Source organism: Salvelinus namaycush, chromosome 6 (genome assembly GCF_016432855.1).
Source record: "Salvelinus namaycush isolate Seneca chromosome 6, SaNama_1.0, whole genome shotgun sequence".
NCBI lineage: Eukaryota > Metazoa > Chordata > Actinopteri > Salmoniformes > Salmonidae > Salvelinus > Salvelinus namaycush.
This window is the reverse complement of record NC_052312.1, coordinates 37,055,388-37,082,687: the sequence shown is the minus strand read 5'-3', so window position 1 is coordinate 37,082,687 and position 27,300 is coordinate 37,055,388. Positions and strand designations below refer to the sequence as shown.

At 43.7% G+C, this 27,300-nt stretch overlaps 1 protein-coding gene across 1 annotated transcript; it reads left to right on the top strand.

Moving 5' to 3' along the window:
- Positions 1–1,774: 1,774 nt before the first annotated feature.
- LOC120049367 (nuclear receptor-interacting protein 2-like) lies at positions 1,775–26,315 on the top strand. The gene is made up of 6 exons (XM_038995635.1): positions 1,775–2,526; positions 12,810–13,118; positions 22,672–22,754; positions 23,025–23,140; positions 24,084–24,136; positions 25,831–26,315. Exons 1-6 carry the CDS (start codon positions 2,371–2,373, stop codon positions 25,936–25,938), a joined length of 825 nt encoding a protein of 274 aa, XP_038851563.1. The 5' UTR covers positions 1,775–2,370; the 3' UTR covers positions 25,939–26,315.
- The last annotated feature ends 985 nt before the right edge of the window (positions 26,316–27,300 follow it).

Here is a 27,300-nt window from a genome sequence, read left to right as displayed (position 1 = left end):
CCATACTTTGCTTATTTGCATTAAAATAATATTTATCTACGCTCTTGGTTTGTAATGTATCTTTGGAAACAATCATTTGGAAATCATTCTGAATTCTAATGGAATGGCACTGCACATTAGTAGACTTCTAAAATAGTGGCCATTAAAACATCTGGAATTCGTCTGCTTCCTTTGAGATTTTAATCTACAACATTTGTGCAACTATGTTTACTATTCTACACAGCTGCAAATCAATGCACTTTGCAACCCCCACCAAACACATCCATTTAGATTACATTTCTCTTAAACGACATAAACAAAACTAGCCTGGTCTCAGATTTGTTTGTGCTTTTGGCATTTTAGACAATTCCATAAGGAGATGGCAAGAAAGCAAAAACAGACTGGCGCCAAGGCTAAAATAAAACCGCAAATTGCAGTGTGTGAGCGTGCACATCTTCGACAAAAACCCATGTAACAATCCACCAGGGTCAAAGAAAAATATCACCAGAAGGTGGCAGTATATCCCTGTCTGAGTATTTAGATTTTCAATACAGTCCATTTCCAATAAATCACCTTGGGAAGTTCAACAGTCTCATAAATAAAAACCGGTAAACAGGTTAATTGTATATGTGAAAACAATATTCTGTGCAGGGGGACATTTTAAGGACATTATACTCTGTTTGACATGTAAATGTACTCAACATCAAACAGAGTATTGAGTAGGTTACATGCATTCCTGCTGAACCAGATAAATGTTGTTTATGACTTAACCTGCTTAGCCCAAGGTCAAAAGCAATGACTTGCAAAATATATATTAACATTTTACTGACACATCAAGGTTCTATTACACCGATTCTCATTGAGGGATTGATTTCTTCCCTTTTGATAATTATATATAGATGAGGTTATATATATATAAATGAGGGGGGTCTGAACTGAAGGGGTTTGTGAATCTCATGCTGGAGCCTGTTCATTTATTAATGGAGCTTGATTGAGTGGAGATCAATGCTGGAGCAACCACACCAATCACACACACACTAATCACAGACACCAATCACAGACACAACCGTAGCATAGGTGCCGGAACCACTGAAAACCCAGGGGAACTAAATAACAACTGGTTAGAACTCAGCTAAATACACATATAGCTGACAGAGTGGATCCCTCAATGTGTTATCCATCACATAGAACTACTACTGTACAGGAGTTAGAATCTCTACTGGTTGACTGCATTATGACATGTTACATCTCTGATGTTCTATAGCAGCATGAATCAGCATGTTCAGTATGTCAGCCAGGGCAGAAAGGTATTCCAGATCTGTGTGTGGAGGGTAGGGAGGTAATAAGAAGGCAGCTGGTTGCTTTTCTACTTCTTTGTGTTTCCCCCCACTACGGGGCATTAACTGAGAACATGTGGGTGTCGTGTTTTGAAACTAGGCGAGATGTGTGTGTGTGTGTGTGTGTGTGTATGTGTGTGTGTGTGTATGTCAGAGTGTGTGATGGAAAGAGGGCTTGAGGGGAGGGACAGGGGGTGGGTATGTACTCTAGAGAGCAACAATGAGAGAGGAAGAGACAGTCACACAGAGAGAGAGAGAGAGAGAGAGAGAGAGAGAGAGAGAGAGAGAGAGAGAGAGAGAGAGAGAGGAGAGAGAGAAAGGAGACAGAAAGAAAGAGAGGAGAACGAGTGAGCAGAGAGAGAGGAGAGAGAGAGCACAGAGAGAGCAGAGAGAGAGAGAAAGCAGAGAGAGAGCGAGAGAGAGGAGAAAGAGGAGAGAGAGCAGAGAGAGAGAAAGAGAGAGACAGAGAGAGAGAGAGAGAGAGAGAGAGAGAGAGAGAGAGCGCAGAGAAAGAGATGGGCACAGTTTGCTCCTGCAGCGCTACAAGGACAGACTGCACTGACAGAGGAGGGGACACACACACAGCCCAGCCTGAAGAGAGACATGTCTACATAACAGAACCATCAGCACACTAACCATTTCTGGACACTGACAGCAACACAGAACACAGATAGATGCCAAGGACTAGCCCCTCAAAACAACCTCACCCTCACAGAGAGGGAGGTCACAGTTTGAAGGTGGAGCAGTTAGAAGACGGACACAGTAAAGGTGAGGGAAGACATTTGTTCTGGAAGAGACCAACTAAAACAGGAGTAATCAACAGTATCATCTCCTCTCTGCGATATAGCTCTTGGAAGTGAAAAGGAGAGACTTTGCAGTACAGGGCACTGGGCTGTGCTGCTCTGCCTTAAACACTCATACCCTTCTGTGCTGCTTCTGCTGCTACTGCTGTTCCAAACCAGGCTACATCAGACAGAGGTACGCTGAACGTAGCAGCTCTGCTCTACACTCTAGCTAGCTGTACTGCACTGACTAACTGATTGACTGACTGACCATGAGTGAGTCGAAGAAGGGTGATCTGGCTATCCGGGATAAAGCCATCCTGGGCCAGCAAAGGCGTCTGAAGCAGGCCACCCAGTTCACACACAAAGACTCAGCCGACCTGCTGCCCCTGGATGGGCTCAAGAGACTGGGCACCTCCAAAGATCTGGTGAGTGTCTGTCAATGTCCCATTGGACTATTCTTATTCTGTTATTGGTGGTACTGTCACTTACATGAGTTGTATCTATTAAGGCACACTGTTGCAAAATGTTTTGCAAGGGAAAATGCCTGTTTTCTGTTGTAGAATGTTTTACTACAGTGTGCCCTGCTCTTATTGAAAACGTTCAGATAGTCCCTCCCTGTTACAGTCTTTTTTTTTTTTGAATACGACCCTGGTCAGTGGCTGTCTGAAAGTCCCATTAGATCCCACTCTATTGCTTGTATTGTGTCACTTTGACTTTTAGTGGTGGTGGCTAATGGTGGCTAAATGGTGGCTAATGGTGGCTAAATGGTGGCTAAAAGGTGGCTAGATGCATTTTGGATGAGACTTGGCAGATAGAAGATGTTGAAATGAGCTTATTTGGATAGTTAGTTGAAGAGGCTGTACTCTGTTTGCCACCAGCTGCTTGGCATTGTTGGTGCTTTGGGGACCGTTGGGAGACAAGTTGAAAGACATGAATATTGTCACAGTATTTTGACAACACTGGGGTAAACGGTTGGCTGTATCTAACTGAATGATTTACTAGGTTTAAAATGCGGTGTAAAGTTAATGTAGTAAGTCTATGACTAATGAGGTGGACCTTTGATTGACTATGATATTGCTCTGTTCTCTTGATGTCGTCATCAAAAAGAGTTGAATATCAACACCATACTGCTTTTCTATCAAACCGGTATGATTCTTATCATGGATCTACCATTCCCTGTTATCGCTGCAACATCAACTGCAATTTCCATTATCTGACGAGATGTCTAGAAAAGATGGTAGGCCATGTGACCGCATAGAAGATGAAAGACTCAGTACAGTAGATGAGAGGACTGCCTGTCAAACCCTGTTAGAGAACATGGAGCCTCAGAGACACAGTGTTGTCCTCACACGTCTGCTTCCATCAGTACACTAGCTATGAGGCCAGAGGGACAGAACAAACAGAGCTAGGTCAGTTAGATTAAGATGCAGGCGCACACCCACGCAGCCACCCACGCAGCTACCCGCGCAGCCACCCACGCAGCTACCCACGCAGCCACCCACGCAGCTACCCACGCAGCCACCCACGCAGCTACCCACGCAGCTACCCACGCAGCCACCCACGCAGCTACCCACGCAGCCACCCACGCAGCCACCCACGCAGCTACCCACGCAGCTACCCACGCAGCTACCCACGCAGCCACCCACGCAGCCACCCACGCAGCCACATTTTTATAATCAATGCATGACACAGTGATAGAACACACTGTAAGACAGAGCGACAGTACCTGTTATGAAGTGTCCGCCCGTCCCCCACCATCCTCCCACTTCCTGCTCAATCAGTCCTCCTCTATGGACACAAAGGCTTCCTGTGATAATGGCTTCATTGCCCCACTGTCAACAACTGACACAGTCTTGATTAGATGGCTGCCTCCCAAATTCCCAGAACGCACTCCAAGAATCTCCAGAATGACTGGAGCGGAGAGCATCAGAAGTGTGCTGTGTGTGTGTGTGTGTTTACACTGTGTGTGTGTGTGTGTGTGTGTGTGTGTCAGTGTGTGTGTGCGTGTCTGTGTGTGATTACACTGTGTATTTAAAGCCAGCTTTTGCAGAAGGCAGCAGCATCTCCATGGCTAACTTCCATCTATCTCAACCATCTCATGTTATATCTAAATCTATTTCCCTTTCCTCTCAGAGTTGAATTCTCTCACACGAGCATTGTGGGAGGATAACAAGCTGTTATTTAGAGCAAAATTAAATATTTGTTGGAGCCTGTCTGGTGCTGTGGATTCTATTCACACTCTGAGAAAATATGAAATCCCTATGCAGTGAGAGAACCTGGAGGTAACCATCTTCTGTATCCTAAATGGAACCCTATGCCCTACACACACAAGGCTCTGGTCAAAAGTAGTGCACTATATAAAGTAGGAAATCAGGTGCCATTTGGGATTCACCCCTGGTGTCTGACTTGTAAACGAGTGTCTCCATTATTCTGAATACAAGCAAGCAATATTCAGGGGAAAATTTGATTACAATGGTGACAACAAGAGATGATGATGCCACTGACACACTCAGGCTCTTCAGTGTATATTTACAGCCACATGTATAACTTTATGCCACTTTGTCACGATATAATGCAGTCAGAGCTGAATCTTTTCTGCATCACCTCCAAAATGCAGACCACATCTGCTGAACGGCAGCATTTAACTCAACGACACTACTGGGACAAATCCTTCTTATGCTAATACCAATTATCTGCTCATCGGAATGAGAAAAGAACTCACTCTGATTCATGCCTCATTTGCTAGAAACCCCATTCGATGGAGGAAACAGGCCACAGGGGTTACACAATGATTTGCATGTCATCTCACAGTGCTGCTTCGCATTGTAATGGCCTTGGAGCCTGAACGGCAGAATGCCAGAGAGGCAGCCATTGTTACAGCTCCCCCGCCGTGCCTCGCTCTCCGTACTGACTGTCAAAAGCAATCACGCTCCAAGTGGAGACATGGCTAAAGTGAATCGTAGAAAAGCAGCAGGAGTTTCCCTAAGGTGCGTGGGGATACTCTGAGATAAAACAGAAGCCAGCTGATAGGCACCAACAGAGTAGTGATGTCACCTCACAGCTGAATAGAAAGACATTATGTGTGTATATTTTTTATTTATTTAACCTTTATTTAACTTCGCAAGTCCGTTAAGAACAAATTCTTATTTAGAATGACGGCCTAGGAACAGTGGCTTAACTGCCACTACCTTGTCAGCTCGGGGATTCGATCTAGCAACCTTTCGGTTACTGATCCGACGCTCTAACCACTAGGCTACCTGCCGCCCACATATGTGTGTGTGTCTGTCTGTCATTCTGAAATTGTGTTCATATCTCAAGAATGCTTTATTATCAGTCTCATGGGTTCCTTCCCCTATTAAGGAATGATGGAGCCATTTGTCCTCGTTATCATTTCAAGTCATTAAAATAGAACTATTTCTGGTGTAAAAACACACATTGAACCGCGCAGGGCTTCTTTAGATGTAGCCGGGTTTGCCACTCCACTTCAACTGAGCCAGTACATCATTTAACAGTAAAGGGCCAGTTATATAAGAGTGAATGTGTTTGCCCTCCCTCCCCCTAGATCAGAGCCAGGGAGCAGTGATCATGAAAAGGGCAAAGACAACCCACCATTCAATCGCAAGAGCGAGGGAAGGGAAAAGCAGAGTGGAGGAGGGTGGGGACAAGAGGGGAAGTGATAGACTGTGGCCCCTTTTAGCACAAGTGTTATTTATATCAGAAAGCCATGAGTTCTAGAAAAACAGTGAGGGTGAGGAGGAGAGGAAGTAGCATCCCTCTCGCCACTTCTCAGTTATATCCCTCCATCTGCTCTGCCTCCCACTCTTTTTAACTTTGTGTGTGTGAATAAAATGTGTGTGAGTGTATCTGTGTATCAAATCAAATCAATTTATATAGCCCTTCTTACATCAGCTGATATCTCAAAGTGCTGTACAGAAACCCAGCCTAAAACCTCAAACAGCAAGCAATGCAGGTGTAGAAGCAGTATCCTCTTTCCTGACAGACCCAGTGAGGCTTGTCTAATTGGGAGGCTCCAGGTGTCTCTGTCAGGTCAGAGCCGGGCTACAGCGTCCGCATGCTCCAGTGTGGAGCAGAATGTAGAGCACCTTCCCTTATCATCTCACTGCAGTATGAAGCTCAGAGGAGTGCATTACACCACCAGGACAACAAACCCAGCAGGGCATTTCCTGCTCCACATCAAGTGGAAGTGCCTGGGCTTGGTTTTAATTGGTGGTAATTATCTCATTAAATTGTTTATAACATCCAAGGACGACAACATTAGACTGAGTTCTCTCCCAGACGGCGACATGGCACCTTCACTCACTCAATGGGATCCCTTGACATTTCACTAAGAAGTTTGAGAAAAGTACCCTAACTCTGACTGTGGAGGGCCATGGCAAATTGATTCAGGAGACATCTCAGGAAGGTTCTAGTGATTACCATTAGAACCCAGCACTGAGCCAATTAGCCTGGCTGACGAGAGTGGAGGTGAGGACCCTTCTCTCTATCCCTCCACACTCTATCTGTTTCTCTCTCTCTTCTCTGCACTCTCTCCCCCTCCCCGCTCTCTTTCATCCACTCTCTCCCCCTCCCCGCTCTCTTTCATCCACTCTCTCCCCCTCCCCGCTCTCTTTCATCCACTCTCGCTCCCAGTTGTCAGAAGCGTTGATGGGCGGCAGAGTAGGTTCACCCAGAGCTGGTCCGCGCTCCGCAGACAGACAGCCGGCTAAAAATACCCGGCTGAAACAGACCGGCACAGAGACCGACGGGATGGCAGAGGGAGAGATCGAGAGTAGAAATGAGAGAGAGATGAGAGAGAGAGCAGATGTGTCGCTGGCTACACCCTGATGGTTTGTATGACAGGAAGCCAGCGGCTGGGGACCTTGATCCGAATGGGAAAGCAGGCATTAGCAGAGTCATGTGACTTCAGCCATGACAGAGAGAGGAGCCTGTTGCAGTCAGATAATTAGCCCACACGGCAATTAGGCTCTAATCTCTCAGAGAGAGTGAGAAAAGAAAAGAGAAAAGAGGACATGCCATGACAAAAGGGAGGGAGAGAGAGAGAAAGAGAGAGTGAGCATCATAGAGAGAGTGAGCATCATAGTGACCGGTTTGAACTGGAACACTGTGGACGTGTTCCGAGGGAGGTCACTGCAGGACACTCAGCAGCAGCATCAGCAGTCTTTACCTATTGTGCCATGTCTAGTGGTTTGACTGGACTGGTTGTCTAACTGGGTCAGTTTGCTTCTGTATCTAGTAAATTCAAATATTTCAAAAAAAACGAAACAATGGCCATCTAGCCTACGGGAGACAACAGTTGGCATTCATCAATAGTGTCATACAGTGTTAACAACAGTCATAGAAATATTATATGTCATGCCAATAAAGTTTTAATTTCAATCTCTGCTCCATACTTTCAGTACCAGAAAGACTATGGGAAGTTATACTGTTTAATTACAGCTAATTGAAGAGAGAATTTATTTCTAGAGGAGGGACAGGAAGGGACAGCAACCTTCACATCTTTTGTACATGTTTAACTAACCATCACAAATCACTATTTAAGACTCATCCAGTCATCATCTCTGCTGGCTGAAATGAATGACGGCTAACCATGATATCAGCCAATATAATCTAATCTGCATGAACGCTGATGGATGCAGACAAAGATTAGCCTAATTCATAGCAGGGATGCCAATTCCATGTTACCCACTTAACCAATAAAGACTACCACCCATCAGCATGCATTTACAACCATAAAGGTGGTGTATAGCATAATGTCTGACGTATGACTGCTACCTTCTCCCAGGGGGGATTCAATAGGTATAACTCCATATTTAGTGTGACAAATCAAATAAAAGCCTTGTATGAGCTATTTGGCAAAACGAGATAGTTTTACATGTACTCATGCTTTTGCCATTTGACGGTTGGCACAAAAGTGATGAACGTGTCCACTGTGACAGCTGAAACTGAATAAATAATCAACGTTTACTTGCGGCATTTGGTCGATATATTATTTTGTTGTTGTTGCAAAAGCCCTGAAATCCTACTGTTTGCTTTAGCCCTCCACCGTGCCTCTGAGGATGTCACGGCTAGAGGCCAGACGCAACATCACACATTATTATAATCTTTGTCTCCAAACGGGTTATATATACAGCCACTTTCATCCCTGTCCCTGAAACCAGACAAAAGACTAAGCACATCCGCCAAAGTGCAGCGCTAGAACAGTGAATTGCATTTGAACTTTATAAAAAGGCCAGGGCACATACTGTATGGCAGTTCACGACCCCTGCACACAGGCCGCTTGTTGTGGACAGAGGATCTGCATCCAAACAGTCTGACCTCGCTGTAGCTGCAGGGCAATCGGAACCTACAGCAGCCAGCTGCCTCCTCACTCACATGGAGCAGGGGGAATTACATTGGGTACACAGCTGTCAGCTTCAATCTGCTCTGCTCTTTGCCAGTCAGAGAGGAGCACTGAGGAGGGGGAGTATGGGTAATGGAGTTTTTTTTAAATAATGGGATTTAAAGGAGGGTTTTCTCCTTGGGAGGGGAGGCAGGCAACCAGGCAACTCTTTGCCTCTCCTGTTTCTCTCCCTCTCCCTCTCCCTCTCTCCCCTGCGGACTAATTAATGCTTGTCAAAGTGTCAAAGAGAAATTTGTTTATTTCTTCATTTTTTAAATCTCCACCCAAGGACCAAACAAAAACTCCATGAATGTAAAAAGTAACACACTGGGACGAAGTCAGATAAATCAGCAGTACCACAGACTGTGTCTGTGTCTGCGTCTGAAATGACACCCTATTGGGATACCATGGGGCTCTGGTTAAAATAGGGAACAGGGAGCCATTTGTGGACGCAGCCTGTGACTCCTCCCTCCAGACTGTGACTCCTCCATCCAGATGAACCTTTAGTAGTTCGCCCAGGGACGCCCCTCCATCAGCCAGCCAGCCATTTACCTGGGTTCATTATTTATCTCCCTGTGTGTGTTTCCGTACACATACTGTTCATTACAGCAGGAAGGATCAGGGGAATAAGTGTTGAAGTACCCTTAATCATTGTCGGAGTTAGATAATAAATTATCTGATCCTGCAAGCTTTGAGAAATGTAAATGAGAAAACTTTGCTGAAATTACACCTTTTCTGTGTTGCCTTCAATAAGGCTGGTGCTGATGGAAGATAGAAGGCTGAATGGTGGGGGTCAAACGAGAATGACACACAGTACACTGCTGGTTTTCCAATGACATCTTTGATAAAGGGCTGCGGACATCGAGATAAAACCAGTCTCTATGGGTGTTGATAGCTGGGAAGGTGAGTGTGAGGTCAAAGGAACCACAGGGGCTTGATTTGAACGGTTGTCAGATATGACAGAGTCAGAAAACACTGTCCACTTTGCTCCAGGACCAGAAGGAGGTGAGTATGATTCAGGCCTGTCCAAGTGACCCTGTTGATTGATGTGGAGTGGTGTGGAGCAGACGTCGAGCTGCTCATTGTGAAAAGCCTATTCTGCGGAGGGCTCCTGTGGAGAGGCCTTCTTCACAGCTTGTGTCAGAGCTGACTAACACAGCTCAGCCTAGCAACTACACGATCAGCTAGAACTGAGGCTGGGTTGGGAGGACAATGACATACAGACTGGTAGCTTCTAATGTACCCATATGAATTGTGTAATGCTTTGCAACAATACAGAAGTATTTTTACAAGTTCCATGTCCTCTGAGAGTGATTGAATACCTCTCACATCATACCCAGTCGGTTCCCGTATCCACAGACCTTGGCTGGACTATGAGGTAGCAATAGCAACAATATACTTTTGCCTTCGCACTGGCAGACAACAGTGAAGGAGGGGAGAGATGGAGGCAAAATGGTAGGAGATGTGGGGGGGGGGGGGGGGGGGGGGATAAAGGGATGACAGGACTGGGAGAGGAATACAGTGTGACCCCTAGGTGACCTCTAGGATGACAGGGTGTGTTACTGAGAGAGAGATGTCAATCAGTGTTGTGGAGCAGGAGGAAAGCCATTATAAACAGTGTATACACTGTATACACACACATACACACAAACACACATACACACATACACACAAACACACGGGAGTGTATGAGAGGACAATATTATAGCCAGGATCTCCTGGGATCTCTCTATCCCTCTTATTCTCTCTTTCTCTCTCTCATTCATTCTCTCCCTCTCTCTACCCTCCTATAATTCTCCCCTCTTATCTTCATTCATATTGTAAACAGGCAGAACAAGCTGCAGCTTCCAGCCCTGTGTAGAGAATGGTAAATTAGCCCTGCACATTGCACAATACAAAACAATGATGAACAATGCAATCAACTGAGAAAAGAACGGGACAAAATACCAGCGTGGCATTTATTCTCCTTCTTCCTCTCCGTCTTGCTCCATCTGTTCCTCAGGCTATTGGGTATGATTGCACAATCGCAGTACTTGGACAGTAAACCCTCTGGGGATTTGTGCTCTTCGTATCTTGGTGCAATACAATACTGTGATTACAGGAGTGGGCCATGTAATACTTCATTTATATGCAGAGATAGGATACAAGGTACCAAGGCTATGAGGTTTTCTATTAACACGAACATACGGAGGAAATGTAAAATAACATGACTTATTATAGAACTATAAAATAACCCTATTAGAGGTAGCATTGTATCACAACATAGTAATAAGGCTGTTTGTGCTGTGATGTCCTGCAGCTTCTCTCTGTAATAGTATATTTTAGAGGAGGCACTAGACAACAGACTCAAGGCTGTATGCACAACGGACACCTGCTCATCTACTGAAGGTGTTGAGGAGGTCAAGGGTCATGTCTGTGTAAACTCTCACCAAACACTTCCGGTGTGACACAGAGCCTTTAGAGAAACTGCAGTCTCCCACAGTACCAGCAGCAGAACCCACCTACAGATGTAGGATCTTAATCTTAACTCTCCTAATGCAATTTTGCTGACTTTACAGTAGCCATCGCTCAGAGATTTTGAAAGGAATCGTGAATAATGATGAGAAAATTACAGATGCACAAATATCATACACTATCCCAATACTTTTGGAGTTCACTATATACAGTATAGCCACTAAATGTCTTAGAAAAGTCAGAGCAAACAAGCTTCTTGTTTTTGTTAACCTATTCATTTGACCTTGTTCATGTGGTTATCACACATACGCAGACTTGCTTCTCTGTGCGTGTGAGAGAGTGTGTGTGTGTGTGTGTGTGTGTGTGTGTGTGTGTGTGTGTGTGTGTGTGTGTGTGTGTGAGAGAGAGAGAGAGCTAAATATGAGAGGGAGAGAGAGAGTGTATATCTGCCTGTTTACAGTGTCAATAAGCCCTATAACAGAGAAGCTCTTCGCAAAACTGGCCTCTCCAGAGAGCACGTCCTCCCTGATCAATAGAACGCCTACCCACAGAGGTATACAGAGGCCTGATACGATCTATTGTGTGAGCCAGTGTGAGAGCACTGACCAGTCATCACTTTGACGGGCTGACAGGGAGAGCTGGAGCACAGGGTGAAATGAGCCCAGGAGGAGACTGACAGACAGCTCGGCTTGGCTCTGATATGCTCTGATGTTGTGGTCATTACCTAAAACCTTCAACACCTCAAATGAACTCACAATGAGGCCCCAAAGGTGAGATTTGAGACCAGCAACTGTGTGATATAGGCAGAACAACTGTTTTGTAGGCTACATACTGTACAGACATGCACGGTGCAGATAAAAACACAAATTGGAGGCGCGCCTACACACGCTATTTATAGCTAACGATGTGCCTCTGGCATAGAGAGAATGGATGTTTCCATCCCGTCAGTAGCAGCACCGTTTTTCAGCAGCAGTTATGATATCTGAAATCACTGACATCCTCCTTATGGTGAATTGATGCTGTTGGTTTTGCTGGTGTTAGCTGACCTTCTGTTCACTTCAAACCACATGGCCTCTTAGAAAAACGATTTCCATCTTTCTCTAGAGTGACTCCCTACTGCAAAACAACTAGACTACCATTAGGCTCAACATTGTATTGTTTTGCCCACCAGTTGTTCTGAAATGGTTTAAAATCGATTGTTTTGTTAGTCATCCAGGCAATTATCAAATCATAAAAGAACAGTTGCTTAATGTCTCTATGGAAAGGGGTTGGTCTGAGTAAATGGACATGAAAGCTGTACAGAACACTAAGATAGAAATGTATCATATTTACAGAACTCTCTGTCCTGAAGAATATGGAATCATTGTAACATTGTAACATTGAACAGAGATTGCACGAGACTGGTTCCCTCTTCTCTTAATTTATTTATTTACCATTTTAGGTCTACTATGCGCTATCTATTAAACTAAGGGGCGGGATCTCAGACACAGATTAAGCCTAGTCCAAGACTAAAAAGCACTTTCAATGGAGATTCTCTAGTGACATCATTTTGAGTCACCCTGCCCCCACCCCAATGGACATTTATCATTGCCACAGTTGTAATATGTATATATTATTATTTTATTATCAATTTTTATTCCTTTTTTTCACTTTGTCCAGCATTGTTGGAGCTCGGAGCGCAATAATTTCACTGTACCCTGTAATTACATCTGCCAGCCTATACATGTGACTATAAACTCTCTAATCTAATCTAGTCCAGGACTAGGCTTAACCCAGCCCTAAATGCAGATTTTTTCTGACTCCACTGAAAATGGTGTCTGACATCCCTCTACCTGCCCTGTCTCCTGGTTACAGCAGCCCCACAGTATCGTGCAGCGCCGCCTCATGGCGGGAAACATCACACAACTGCGTGGCGAGGCCCGCGTGGGTAGACCCTCGCCCCTGGTCGACAGCAAGGAGGGGGGCGCCGGCGACGCAGAGGAGAAGAGTGAGAGCACGGCTGACGACTCCACGGAGGAGAGCGAGAGGAGCCTAGAGACGAGGTCGGACGAGGAGGAGGACAGCAGCGAGGCCGGGGGGAAGACAAGCAGCACGGCTGGGAACGATAAAACAGAGGAGGGGAGGAAGGAGAGGCCTCTCACTACCCTGCTGGTCCAGTGCAAGGTACGCTTGAACACCCATCCTTCCTTCATTTCGGATTCATGGGTTTTTTATTAACCTAAATTAAATCTCAGATACTATTCAGTTCCACTCCATATGAAGATAAAAGAGGAGTGAAATTGTAAGATAAAGGGATAGGAGGAGAGAGAAGCACTCAGAGACCACAGTGACTCATCATTTATCCAGATTATTTATTCCCTCATTGTATTCCACTGAGCCCGGTCTCATCAATTCTAAATGGCTTTGATTCTAGGGCTTGTAGAGTCCCCATATCGACCATCTGCACCCCTCAGACACTCTCGTCACACTGTGTCTGTGGCTAAATGAAGAGCTAACGTAACACACTCTAACAGTGACTCCTCCACATGCAGGATCAACAACAGACTCATAATGAAGTCAACACACAGCTGAAGACCCCATCATAAGATAATCATACGAACAACATTGGTAGAATCAATCTATATGCAAGATGGGAAGACAAACCAGTAAAGCAAATGCATTGAGTTCACTGCCAACATCATTCATTTCAGTGAATGAATAGCATTCATTAAGATGTTATTAGTGAACATGAGCAAACTTACCATCCAAGTAATTTCTGACTCAGTATGTTCAGGCTATATTATTTCTGCAGACAACCCACTGACAACCCACATACTGCAACGTAATAATTGGACTAACTTTAAAACACCATACTGCACCCACAAGTACTGATTGTCTGGAACACAGGCTCAGACTGATGAAACAACACCTACATACACAAGTCTAACCAGGCATCAACTCCACTGAGAGGTACGGAAATATACCCACAATTAAAGGAGTTTGACCTTGGGGAGTGGGTGGGCGGGCGGCAGAGACTACTGTGTTCTGTCCCTCCTCCAGATCACCTCACCTGAGTCACTCTATAGACCAAGGATGACTGCCACACAAAAACCACCCACTCAGTTGCATCATTTCTGACTGATGTCATCTCAAGGTAGTGTTGTGCGTATTTCCAACGTCCCCGGTGTTACCTGGCAGCATTTAACTGACTGGCTTTCTGAATCACACCTGCCTGAAGCATACCTGTGAGAGCGTTCGAGGTTCCAACAAATCAATGTGGTTTGGGATAGATAGAGCTTTGTTGATGAACTCATACACGTACAGCGATTTCAGAAAGTATTCATTCTTGACTTATTCCACATTTTGTTGTTACAGCCTGAATTCAAAATGGATTAACTACAAAAAAAAAATTATGCACCCATCTACACACAATACCCAATAATGACAACGTTAATTTTGGGGGGGAAAAGTTTGCAAATGTATTTAAAATCAAATACAGAAATATCTCATTTTCATAAGTATTCACACCCGAGTTAATACTTTGCAAATGCACCTTTGGCGGAGATTACAACTTTGAGTCATCTTAGGTACAGTTGAAGACAGAAGTTTACATACACCTTAGCCAAATACATTTAAACTCAGTTTTTCACAATTTCTGACATTTAATCATAGTAAAAATTCCCTGTTTTAGGTCAGTTAGGATCACCACTTTATTTTAAGAATGTGAAATGTCAGAATAATAGTAGAGAGTCATTTATTTCAGCTTTTATTTCTTTCATCACATTCCCAGAGGGTCAGAAGTTTACATACACTCAATTAGTATTTGGTAGCATTGCCTTTAAATTGTTTAACTTTGTTCAAATGTTTCAGGTAGCCTTCCACAAGCTTCCCACAATAAATTGGGTGAATTATGGCCCATTCCTCGTGACAGAGCTGGTGTAACTGAGTCAGGTTTGTAGGCCTCCTTGCTCGCACACGCTTTTTCAGTTCTGCCCACAAATTTTCATTGGATTGAGGTCAGGGCTCTGTGATGGCCACTCAAATACCTTGACGTTGTTGTCCTTAAGCCATTTTGACACAACTTTGGAAGTATGCTTGGGGTCATTGTCCACTTGGATGACCCATTTGCGACCAAGCTTTAACTTCCTGACTGATGTCTTGAGATGTTGCTTCAATATATCCACATAATTTTCTTCCTCATGATGCCAGCTATTTTGTGAGGTGCACCAGTCCCTCCTGCAGCAAAGCACCCCCATAACATGATGCTGCCACCCCCGTGCTTCACAGTTGGAATGGTGTTCTTTGGTTTGCAAGCCTCCCCCTTTCTCCTCCAAACATAACGATGGTCATTATGGCCAAACAGTTCTAATTTTTTTTCATCAGACCAGAGGACATTTCTCCAAAAAGTACGATCTTTGTCCCCATGTGCAGTTGCAAACCGTAGTCTGGCTTTTTTATGGCGGTTTTGGTGCAGTGGCTTCTTCCTTGCTGAGCAACCTTTCAGGTTATGTCGACACAGGACTCGTTTTATTGTGGATATAGATACTTTTGTACTTGTTTCCTCCAGCATCTTCACAAGGTCCTTTGCTGTTGTTCTGGGATTGATTTGCACTTTTTGCACCAAAGTACGTTCATCTCTAGGAGACAGAACACGTCTCCTTCCTGAGCGGTATGACGGCTGTGTGGTCCAATGGTGTTTATACTTGCGTACTATTGTTTGTACAGATGAACGTGGTACCTTCAGGCGTTTGGAAATTGCTCCCAAGGATGAACAAGACTTGTGGAGGTCTACAATTCTTTTTCTGAGGTCTCGGCTGATTTCTTTTGATTTTCACATGATGTCAAGCATAGAGGCACTGAGGTTGAAGGTAGGCCTTGAAATACATCCACAGGTACACCTCCAATTGACTCAAATGATGTCAATTAGCCTATCAGAAGCTTCTAAAGCCATGACATTATTTTCTGGAATTTTCCAAGCTGTTTAAAGGCACAGTCAACTTAGTGTATGTAAACGTCTGACCCACTGGAATTGTGATACAGTGAAGTATACTTGAAATAATCTGTCTGTAAACAATTGTTGGAAATATTACTTGTGTCATGCACAAAGTAGATGTCCTAACCGACTTGCCAAAACTATAGTTTGTTAACAAGAAATTTGTGGAGTGGTTGAAAAACGAGTTTTAATGACTCAAACCTAAGTGTATGTAAACTTCCAACTTCAACTGTATGTCTGTACCAGCTTTGCACATCTGGATTTGGGTATTTTCTCCCATTCTTCCTTGCAGATTTTCACAAGTTCTGTTAAGTTAAATGGGGAGCAGCAGTGAACAGCAATCTTCAAGTCTTTTCACAGACTTTCAATGGGATTCAAGTATGGGCTTTGGCTGGGCCACTCAAGGACTTTCACATTCTTGTTCTGAAGCCATTCCAGTGTTGCTTTGGATGTATGCTTGGGGTCACTGTCCTGTTGGAACGTAAATCTTAACCCCAGTCTAAGGTCTGAACCAAGTTCTCATGAAGGATTTGCCTGAGGTTATGTGCCTTTTTCTTAGGAGTGGCTTCCGTTTAGCCACTCTCCCATAAAGCCTAGATTGGTAAAGTGCTGTAGAGACGTATCCTTCTGGCAGGTTTTCCCTTCTCAGCCAAGGGAACTATGTAATTCTGTCAGAGTGGTCATTGGGTTCTTGGCCACCTCCTTCTTGCCCGGTTGCTCAGTTTGGTCAGACAACCAGCTCTAGGCAGAGTCTGGGTAGTTCCATATTTTTTCAGTTGCCCAATGCTGGAGACCCCTGTGCTCTTGGAAACTTTCAACACTTTATACCTTCCCCAGATATATATGCCTATATGCCTCATCACATTTATATCACAGAGATCTACAGACATTTCCTTGGACTTCATGTTATAGTTTATGCTCTAACATGCACTGTCAACTGTGGGACCTTACTGTATATAGAAAGGTGCGTTTCTTTCTATATCATGTCCAAACAATTGAATTGGCCACAGGTGGACTCCAATCAAGTTGTAGTGACATCTCAAAGATCATACAAGGAAATTGGATGCACCTGAGCTCAATTTGAAGTGCCATAGCAAAGGGGTGTAAATACAGTACCAGTCAGAAGTTTAGACACACCTTCTCATTCAAGGCTTTTTCTGTATTTTTACATTGTAGAATAATAGTGAAGACATCACAACTATGAAATAACACATATGGAATCATGTAGTAAACAAAAAACTATTAAACAATTCAAAATATATTTTGTATTTTAGATTCTTCAAAGCAGCCACCCTTAGCCTTGATGATAGCTTTGCACAATTTTCTTAATTTGTGCCCTTGAAAACCAAACCCAGAATCAAACTGTAAACAGATTTGAAACCTTTAGACATGCCTCCTCGTCCTTCATTTCAAAATGTTAAGTATAAAAGAAAATGTTAACAAAGTTGAATTTCATAGTGGTTTTATTAACACCATAATTCACCAAGTGCAAGATTAATTATGGTATGCTGAGATAAATTCATGAAGTGCCATATTATGAAAAGAGAGTTATACAAGGGACAATAAAAACATTCATAAATCATTATCCGTAGGCATTAGATAAACAAGTATGAAGAGAGCTGTACAAGGCAAGATATAAAAAAAACAAGAATCATGCAAATATAAATCAGGTAAATGTGCATATGAAGGGAAACTGTGACAGACAAAAAACACCAATCAAGAGTTATGCTTAGATAATAAGGTAGAGCTGACAGAGCTTTACAAGACACAAAATATATGAACCATTTAAAAACAGAGAAGTATAAGGCCCCTAGATACCACATAGATGAACATATTTGGAGCACAGAGTTAGTCTGCCTGACTGGAACTCATCTACTATCCTTGGCAGCATATGTTTGAAATAGAATGCCTTTAGTTTAGGGATAAGATCAGCACAGAACTTCACATCAATAACAACCTGCTCGGATGGAGCCCAGACACGCAGTTTGCATCTGTACGAATATTCAAAGATACATACACAACGCAGAGGACTAAAGGTCAAGAGGGAATTCATTATCAATGGAAATAGTTGTTTTTCTGTAATGGGGGACTGAAGATTAATGGGTCAGGGACACGGGAGGAATTTCAGTCTGGGACTCATAGCTACATGTGTCAAGTTCTCATTGGTCCGAATTGTCTATACATTGAGCCTGAAACAGGATATTTGTTATTTGGCCATTGGCCCAGTTTTATTGCAAGACATTCTAATTGGTCAACCACAGGCTAGGGTTGGGTTATAAACTACATCCTGTCTCTTTGTTCAGAGGAGACACATTGAGGACAGGGAAGAATAAACATCTACCATCTACTTTCAAGCATAACAACTATGATTTGTTCTCTTTAAATAAATATATTTTTCTCCCCCTGATTTGCTTTGGGGTCTGTATTATTGAAGAATAACATCAACTGCTAACACATCTCTCCAGTCCTGTGCAGAACATGCCCATTTGCACCTGCATGTAGTACCCACGGGCTCCATTAGGTTGCAGCTGAGGAACCCCATGCACCAACTTCACATCGGTGAGTTTGCCAGAGAACATTTCAGTCAGAGACTCGCACTTCTTAATCAGAACAGGACATTTGATTTCTAATAGTTCTTGAGAGTTTAACACTCGATCTGGGCTTGCAGAAAAAAAAACATGGCTCCTTGACACTCACTACTGTGCCTCTACTCTCCAGACTAAACCCTCAGCTCTCCATCCATGTGTAGGCCAACTGCTCGTTCTCCTTGCCATATGTGGTTGCGGAACCTGTGGGAAGAGATGCTCCCGCACAAAGAAGTCGGGATTTGTTGAGGTGCGCAAGGGAACCTTCTTTGCTGAGCTAGCAGTGATCCAAAGTTTACGCGCGTCATACAATGCATGGGAGACACTCTGTGCTTTAGTGACCTCCTCCAAGCTGGCACATTTACACTCCTCCAGCTTAACATAAATATCATAAAATGACAAGCATTTCTGACACTGCATGTTGATGCCATGTTCACCATAAGGCTGTTGTAGCTGTGTGGCTGCTAATGGAACCTGATGAATGTTTGGTTAAGCTTTGATGCAATTGTGTAGAAAGCTCCCCACTGGAACATTGGCCCCTTTCAAACTTTTAAGTGCGTTGTGGGAGTGGTATGCAGGAGTTGGAGGTAGAGATGGAGAAGCGTCTGGGGTGCTGTCAGAGAACTCGTCACTTGGTTTGTGACGTTTGAAACAGATCTCGCTCAACCTTTTTGGAGCTAAATTCCGCTGCGTCCCAGAGTGCCACTGGCATTGCTCATCTGTACAGGACACCCCTGTCAATCCTCCATACACAGCATTCTGCACCTTCAACAAAGCACTACTGATAGAATAGTAAATTACAGAACACTAGTTTACATGGTGTTCACAGCTGACTAGTTTACACAGTCTCCTTTTAACTAGTAGGTTTAGGGTATGCTGGTAATTTCCTATTTGATTGTAAAACTCACCTTGATTCTGTACCTACCTCATTGCCATTCGAGATTAGACTGATATACTTACACAATGAGCCATTACTGTAATAGTTAACGTTATCAGTTCTGGTCAGTGATATGCTATCATCACAATTAGATAGCTAGCTAAGTAACTAGCTAACGTCAAACATATCATTCATAGAAAGGGTTATGATAAACAAAAAGCCAGCGAGCTAACTACCTTCCATAGTATTGCAGCTGCATGACTGCAAGACTTCCCCTGCCCTGCAACACAAGAACACCCTGCAGTCTCCACCTTACCGACAGATGATACAAGAATCCAGGCAGAATGATGGTGTGTTTTGCTCTGACTGGGCTGGACATCTGCTTTGAGGAACACCAAGTTGTTATCCTCAAGACAGTGAATAAGCACCCGTCCAACTTTGCCGCTGTGGAGGTATTGATATGACTTGATATGCTTTTGTAGCTCCTCACCTCTGACATCCACACCGAGAGACGAGACAAAATATTTGAAGATGTCTTCGTAGGTGATGTGGCCATTTTTTCATATCGCCCTCCTACTCTTGAATAATCCGTGGATGTGGCACAGACTTGCCATTCGACTTTGAAAGGTTTTTCTTGGTATGATCCCACGACATTTTGAGCTAGCTAGCTAACGATCGCAAAACGGCAAGAACGCCACAACGAAAGACATAGTTTTGTTTCCGGGTTCTTAAATAAGGTGAATACTTAAGCAATAAGGCCCAAGGGGGTTTGGTATATGGCCAATATAACACGGCTAAGGGCTTTTCTTAAGCACGACGCAACGCGGAGTGCCTGGACAAAGCCCTTAGCCGTGGTATATTGGCCATATATCACAAACCCCAGAGGGTTCATTCATTGTTTATGGTTCATTGAACAAGCATGGGAAACAGTGTTTAAAACATTTACAATGAAGATCTGTGAAGTTATTTGGATTTTTACGAATGATCTTTGAAAGACAGGGTCCTGAAAAAGGGATGTTTCTTTTTTTGCTGAGTTTATATACTCAATTTACGTCACAAATAGTACGGTTAGTGCGGTTAGTATGAGTATTCGAACACAGCTACTGTGTATGTGTTTGAAGTAAGTGGTTCGCCAGGGAACATTCCATGGGGCTCAGCTTATCTTTGATCTCGTTTGTTTAATTCTGTTTTAAAAGCGGCTACACACCCCATAGTTACCCATTAATTCCAGAGCCATTTTTAAACTTCACAGAAGGGGAGGAATTTTTCATCACTCAGGCAGAGACAAAAGCACACGTTCGCAGGCCTGCTGAGAAGCCTGGCCGTGAGAAGCCTGCAGGGATTAAGGGGGGAAGCTCAACTATCACCATATTGTGTGTCGGGGACTACATTTTTACACCCAGCCACAGCAATGGGATTTGATGTCCTAGTGGGCTTTAATCTAGGGGGTAAAAAACACCCTAGAGCCAAGTCGATGTATGTACTGTGATACACAGTGATAATATGGCAGGAAAAAGACAAGTGAAAACGTGCTTTTCTCAGGATGTTTTATCCATCCGTACATCTATGATCCATTTATCCACCCATCCACCCATCCAACCCTTATTCATCCTTCCATCCATCCACCAATCGAACCATTCATTCAAAACATGGTGGATGTTAGAGAAGGCTTGAGATTAGGTACAATGTCTCAGAAACCACAAGGTAGTACTGCTGACCCAGTGAGGACACAGAGGTTATGTCACTGGGTTGTGTTAACTCGTGTTCAGGGAAGCATATCATTATGTGTCCACTCAGTGTCTTTCCCTCTCCATCGAGAGGGGGCGGGTGTGACATCTTGTTCCGTTCTCACTCACGCGGATCCACCATATGCTGTGAAGTGTGAACATGTTTTAAATCCTCCCTCCAGAGTTGCGTGTTTTCAGCAACATTGCCTGTTCTGCCTTCCACTCGCAGAAGTGTGATATGCTAACTGACTTGCCTAGTTAAATAAAGGCTACATTTAAGAAAATATGCAATATTCTAATAAGAGCCTTGGGATTTACAACAGAAACTTAATTATAGAACATTTTACATTTATAGGTTTAAGTGCCTTGCTCAAGGACACATCGGCAGATTTGCCACCTAGTCGGCTCGGGGGAATCAAACCGGCGCTCTTTCGGTTACTGGCCCATTGCTCTTACCACTAGTCTACCTGCCACCAGGCCTCTGCAGTCATTAGAATCTGCCGCAATGTCTGCTTCCCCTTTACCGTGAATCACTGCATTGTGACATGAAGTGCCCTGAGACAGAACAACTGGGAGATGTGGAGGAGGATAAAGGACCACCACCCTGGCTGTTAGCAGCTCTGCTGGGTGTGTAAACACACACACACACACACACACACGGGATGACAGGGAGTGAGACAGATAGGATGCTTTAGGCACCCAGGAGAAGACAGCCCTGCTGAAACACAGGATCCTCACTTCAGAAGTATTGTTGTGTTGTTTACTGTTCTATGGTTCTGGCTCATTAGACAACATCACGTTGCTCTTGTACAGAAGATGTTGCGCTTGAGCATAATGGTTTTGGACGAGCACTATTTTCAAATCAGGAACTGACCGGTTCGCTGATTAGTTGAAGAATATTCCACAGGCTCTGCTGATTGGGCTAATATTTCACTGTCTAGTAATGTATTCTGGATTATAAAAACATGGAGAGGCCTCAGATAAGATCTCAGATCTTTTTCAGAAAATAAGCACAGTCATTGGCTCTAATGGTTGAACTAATAGTCAACACATCCACTGAAGTGAGACTAATGATTTCATAGTTGTTTTTTTCTAAACAGTCATGGTTGGTTTGGTATAATTTCTAACCATGAGGCAGAATAGCCAAAGTCCTGCATCATCAACACAGGCTTCATGATCTAATAGTCTCTGACTCAGACAGAGGATCAATACAAACGTGATTGCATATAAACAACTATGCCAAACCTAGAAAACACCTAGTCTTAAACACTATCTGTAATTGGTTGGGAAATGTGGCTTAATAATGGACTACTAGCACAAATTTGACCAAAACTCTAGAGTCGATAAGCCTTTAATTCAGCCTTTATATCGTAGTTTGGCAGGTTTTTTCAACAGCAGAGCTGTTGGGACCCATTTGATGAGGAGTCTTTTGTAATCAAACAGATATATTTCCCTATAGCTGCAGGATAAATATATGTGTTCCTGTCTGCTGTTCTCTCCTTTGTGGGAGACTTATACTGTCAGTTAACACAGTAGTTCTGTTGTATTTCCACAGTGCTGTGACACTGAGGTGAAGGCTTCCATCAACACTGGGAGTCAACACAACCGCATCTCCAGCTCCTGCTGCAGGAGGCTTGGGTGAGAGGCCTTATTATCCCTCGCTATCTCCCTTTCTCCGTCGACCTCTACCACACCCACGAATACCCACCCATCACAGAACACTCCTGGGTCCAGGTTTGCCAACCAGCACCGAAATACAGAGCGCCAACAAACACATTTGAGTTCCTCAGGCACTCACACAACCACAACCAACATCAGACTGCATCAGCATCAACAAACTGGCCTGTGAGAGACAGAACAAAGTAGCGTCCTAATAACCTCTACCATGGCCGTGTTGTGTGTTGCCAGATTGGTGCCCACCCAGGAAGGTCCACCCTGTGAGCAGACAGAGGGCCAGGGCTCTGTGAGGGGCCTGCAGCTGCAGCTGGGCAGACAGAGTGTCCAGTGCTCTGCCCACGTCACCGGTAAGGAAGGGGAGATCACATATTACGTCACATAAACATTTAAAGCAGCATTGCAGCCAGTTGTAATGACTGTCAATTAAGCAAGAGAGAGTCCACTCATACAGGGTAGGAATACAGGTGTTATGACAGTGTCAATGAAACACTTTCGTTTTTCTTTCTCTGTAAACATACATTCTGTTCAGCATTATCTGGACTGTAGGCGTGACAAACAACATTGAATCGAATAATGCTATGGATTGGATAAGTAAACTTGATTATATAAATCGCTGGGGTTAAACTGTAATGTTCCTGTCAGTGATCAATACAAAACGTCTGGGTGCTCTCTCACAATGACCACAAGCCATTTTCCACACCATCAAGATTACTTCCCTTTACCAATGTCAATACAAAACCCCTTGGTAAAACCCCCCCAACAAATCAGTGCCTAGGTACAAAGCTGTGTTTCAGACAGTAACATTAACAGACGGTAATAGATTTGCTTACTGGCTGTGTTATTTCTGAATGCTTGCTCTAAAAAGGCAGCGGTCTTAAAAGGTGTTGGAGATGTGCTTGGCAGCCAACGTGTATGTGACAGCGTGTGTGTGTGTGTGTGAGAGAGAGTGTGTGAGTGTGTGTGAGAGAGTGTGAGTGTGTACTCAGTATGCAGCATGTGCTCCTGACCTTTCCTATTCAGCAGCCAGGGACAAATCACAAAGACAAGCAGGGAGAGACTATTACCTTAATGGTTTAACACACACACACACAGAGTGCACACGCAATCTCACACACACACAATGCAGATGGGAGAATAGAGATGTGCTGATGATTTCTGTTAGAGTTGAGCTCATTTATACAGTGTTAATTAATCAGTCAGCGAGAGACACGGCAGGTTAGAAAAATCACTGTTTCTTATTCTGCTCTCTCTCTTCCTCTCTCCTTCTCTCTCCTCTCCATCTCCCCACAGAGGATGAGGTATTTGAGCTGTGCCTGGGTCTTCAGACTCTGCAGGAACTCAAAGTAAGTCCTCATTAGTGTCGCAAATATGTAAATGCTGTGTTTGATCTGCCTCCTACGTCTTATTTACACACTTTATTCGAATATTTATGAAATGCAAATTGTTATATTTGATAGCACTTATTTGTTTTTCCTTCGCCTCCAACCCCTTTCCATGCGTGGAACGGATGTGGGTGGGGCTAGGTCTACATAAGGGTGCTCATTTAAAAAAATTCACAAAAGCTCTGACGAAGGCCGTGAGGCCGATACGTAAGCTTATTTAAGATCAGTGATACTATCAAGAGCAGTGTGCGGTTTCCTTTTTCATTTATCTTGTTCAACTGTTGCCATACACCTGCAAAAGGTTTGCTCAGATGTGCGAGTGCCTTTTGTATTTTGAATCTGCCGTCCTCCCTAAATCTCCCCCAACGTTAACTTTACAGCTAATGAAAATTGCTGCTAAAAATAATCATAGGGAAAAAGGAGGCAGACATTGAGCTGTAGCAATTAGATTAAGCAGAGACCTTAGTAACACATTGAAGATGCCGGTTCCTATCAGAACACATCAAGTAATACCAGGTTAAGACAGAGATGGAGACAGACAGGTTTGTGTTATGTTATCTGAGGGTTACGGCTGTCTGCTGGCGCTTCCTGGTGAGGACAGGGCTGCAGGTGAAAACAGACAGATAAGACAGAATTCAGATCAGCACATCTCACTGAGGAGGTTTAAAATGCTGCCATTTCCCCAGGATATCCCAGGAAATGACAACACAATGTGACAGTCAACAAACAGAACAGAAGGGGAAAATACATGAACAGAATTGTCTTAGAGGGTCTGAGAGGGAAAGTAGAATTAGGCACGAGACTAATTGCGACCATTTCTCACAGAGAATCTAATTAGACTTTAAGGGTACACTGCAAACCAGATCTACGATTACGCAAAAGCACCCCCGGAGGATCTGCGATACCGGAGACAATTTTCCTTCCAAGTGCACCCAGTCTCAGTATTCTGCTCCCTTGGCAAAACTCAAGATGGGAACTTTAACTCAATTTAATCATAGCTGAAAAGTTTTCAAAATACTCCTTAAATAGACCGGTGGCTTGGAAAAAAGGGTGAATCCTAATTTAATGATCACATATGCCTGCAAGGAAAGATACCCATATATGGAGATGGAGGAAGCCTGGAGTTAAAGTTAAAGACAACTGTTAGAACAGAGACAAAATGTTCAGTTTAGTCCCTGGGCCGTTCTGGTGACCTGGAAGTAAAACACAGAGCTCAGTGGAGTCTGATAGGCCCAATGGAAAGCAGAGAGCTAGACTCAGGTGCATCTCACAGCCATTGTGTGAATTGTGATCACATATGCATGCGCAGTGGGGCATATTTAATGAGTCCCTCAAGAGAACCATTTGGATGGAAAAGTACATAACTGAAAAAAGTACAGTGTCTCCCTTTAATGTCACCATGTGCAGACCGTTTGAACTGCTATTTGGAGCAGACGAGGCGACCTTTCCGAGGATATTGGTTTACATAACATTATTAACCTTCTGTTGTCTAAAATGGCACTTTGTTGGATGATGGCAGTTCTGCAAACGAATGGAGTTTCCATGGCACGCACTGCATTCCATCTGTGGTAGAGTTGATGTTAAACCATGTTTTGACCCTATAGTCAGTCACGGTCACCCATCTGATGTCTCCCTTATCCATCCTTTATCTCCAGTGCTGTGTGGACCTGAGCAGTAGAGTCCTAAAGCTCCAGGGCTCAGGGGAGGAGCTGCCTTTCATGGTCAGCCAGTGCCATCACCAAGACAGCAATGAGAACCTGTGACGCTGGCGTGTCACAACCTCCCAGCCGTCCCACCCCCTCCTCTGATTGGCTGGCGCTGAAAAAACATGATGCGGTCCGGGTCGGGACTGTCCAATCAGTGTCACGCACTGCCAGGAACATGGTTGAGCACCCCAATTCTCTTCAGTTTACACCATTGTGTTTGTTTCTGTGGAATTAAGACATTACCATGATGTTACTCCTGTATTGAATTAGCCTAGTTTATGGAGCGGATGGAGCTCAAGGATTGGGACAATTCTATGTAACAATCTTCATAATTATGTACTTAATCAAGGTGTTTTTTATCTGCCAGACAGTGCATCATTGTTCAATACACTCATAGAAAAAAGGAATCCAGAAGCGTTCTTTGGCTGTCCCCATTGGAGAACTCTTTCTGGTTCCAGGTGGAACTATTTTGGGTTCCATGTAGAATCCTCTTTGTAAAGAGTTCTACATTGATCTCAAAAGGGTTCTACCTGGAACCAAAAGGTTTCTACCTGGAACCAAAAAGGGTTCTACCTGGAACCAAAAAGGGTTCTTCAAAAAGTTATCCTATGGGGACAGCCGAAGAACCCTTTTAGGTTCTAGATAGTAACTTATTTTCTAAGAGTGTACTGAAACATACTGAGGAGTCAGACGATGATTATCATTTGAAATTAACATATTGTGATTTGGAGGTATAAAATAATTTACGTTGATCATCAATTAAATGCCCAAACTGTTTAAAATCAAAATCAGTTCAGCCTTGAGGAAAAAAGCATTTCTCCTTTGTATGTCCCTTTACAGAGTGATAGTCTTCTAGATGTCCTCTCACACGTGCTCAAGAGAAACAGTGAAAAAACAGGTCTTATGAAACCTTTAAATCTGCCTGTTAAAAAATCTAATTGAGAGTCAGGACAGACAGGGAATACTGGAAGAGATGTGAGGAGACTACTGCTATTCCTGAACTAACTGCCTTCAGCCAAGTGAAGACTCTCTCTCTCGTCTATTTTCCCAAATGAAGAGTGCTCCTAAGAATGTCACGATGACCCACATCAAAACTAGTTCTCAATAATTCCACTTAAAATTTTAATAGAGTCCTGGAGCTAGTTGTGTGTGTCAGACGGACAGCACAGCAAAAAGATACAAACATTCCATAATTCCACATGATTTTTTGTAGAAGTCTGCTTTTGTATATGTCTGGATGTTAATGTTCCTGTGAGAGTGTGTCAGTGTGTGTGACTTGGAGATGTGTGAGTGTGTGTACGTACTGGTAGATGTGTGTGTGTGTGTGTGTGTGTGTTGGATGGATGTCAATCGAGGAGGGGCTTTTCTGTTTCGATATGGTTAGTGGCTAGTGTTTCACATGGGAAAGAAAAAGGGATG

Excerpts from the sequence above, each read along its gene's own strand:
- LOC120049367 (XM_038995635.1), top strand. The coding sequence starts at position 2,371 with ATGAGTGAGTCGAAGAAGGGTGATCTGGCTATCCGGGATAAAGCCATC. Across the intron at positions 22,755-23,024 it reads TCCTGCTGCAGGAGGCTTGG|ATTGGTGCCCACCCAGGAAG; the intron begins GTGAGAGGCCTT and ends GTGTGTTGCCAG. Across the intron at positions 24,137-25,830 it reads AGACTCTGCAGGAACTCAAA|TGCTGTGTGGACCTGAGCAG; the intron begins GTAAGTCCTCAT and ends CTTTATCTCCAG.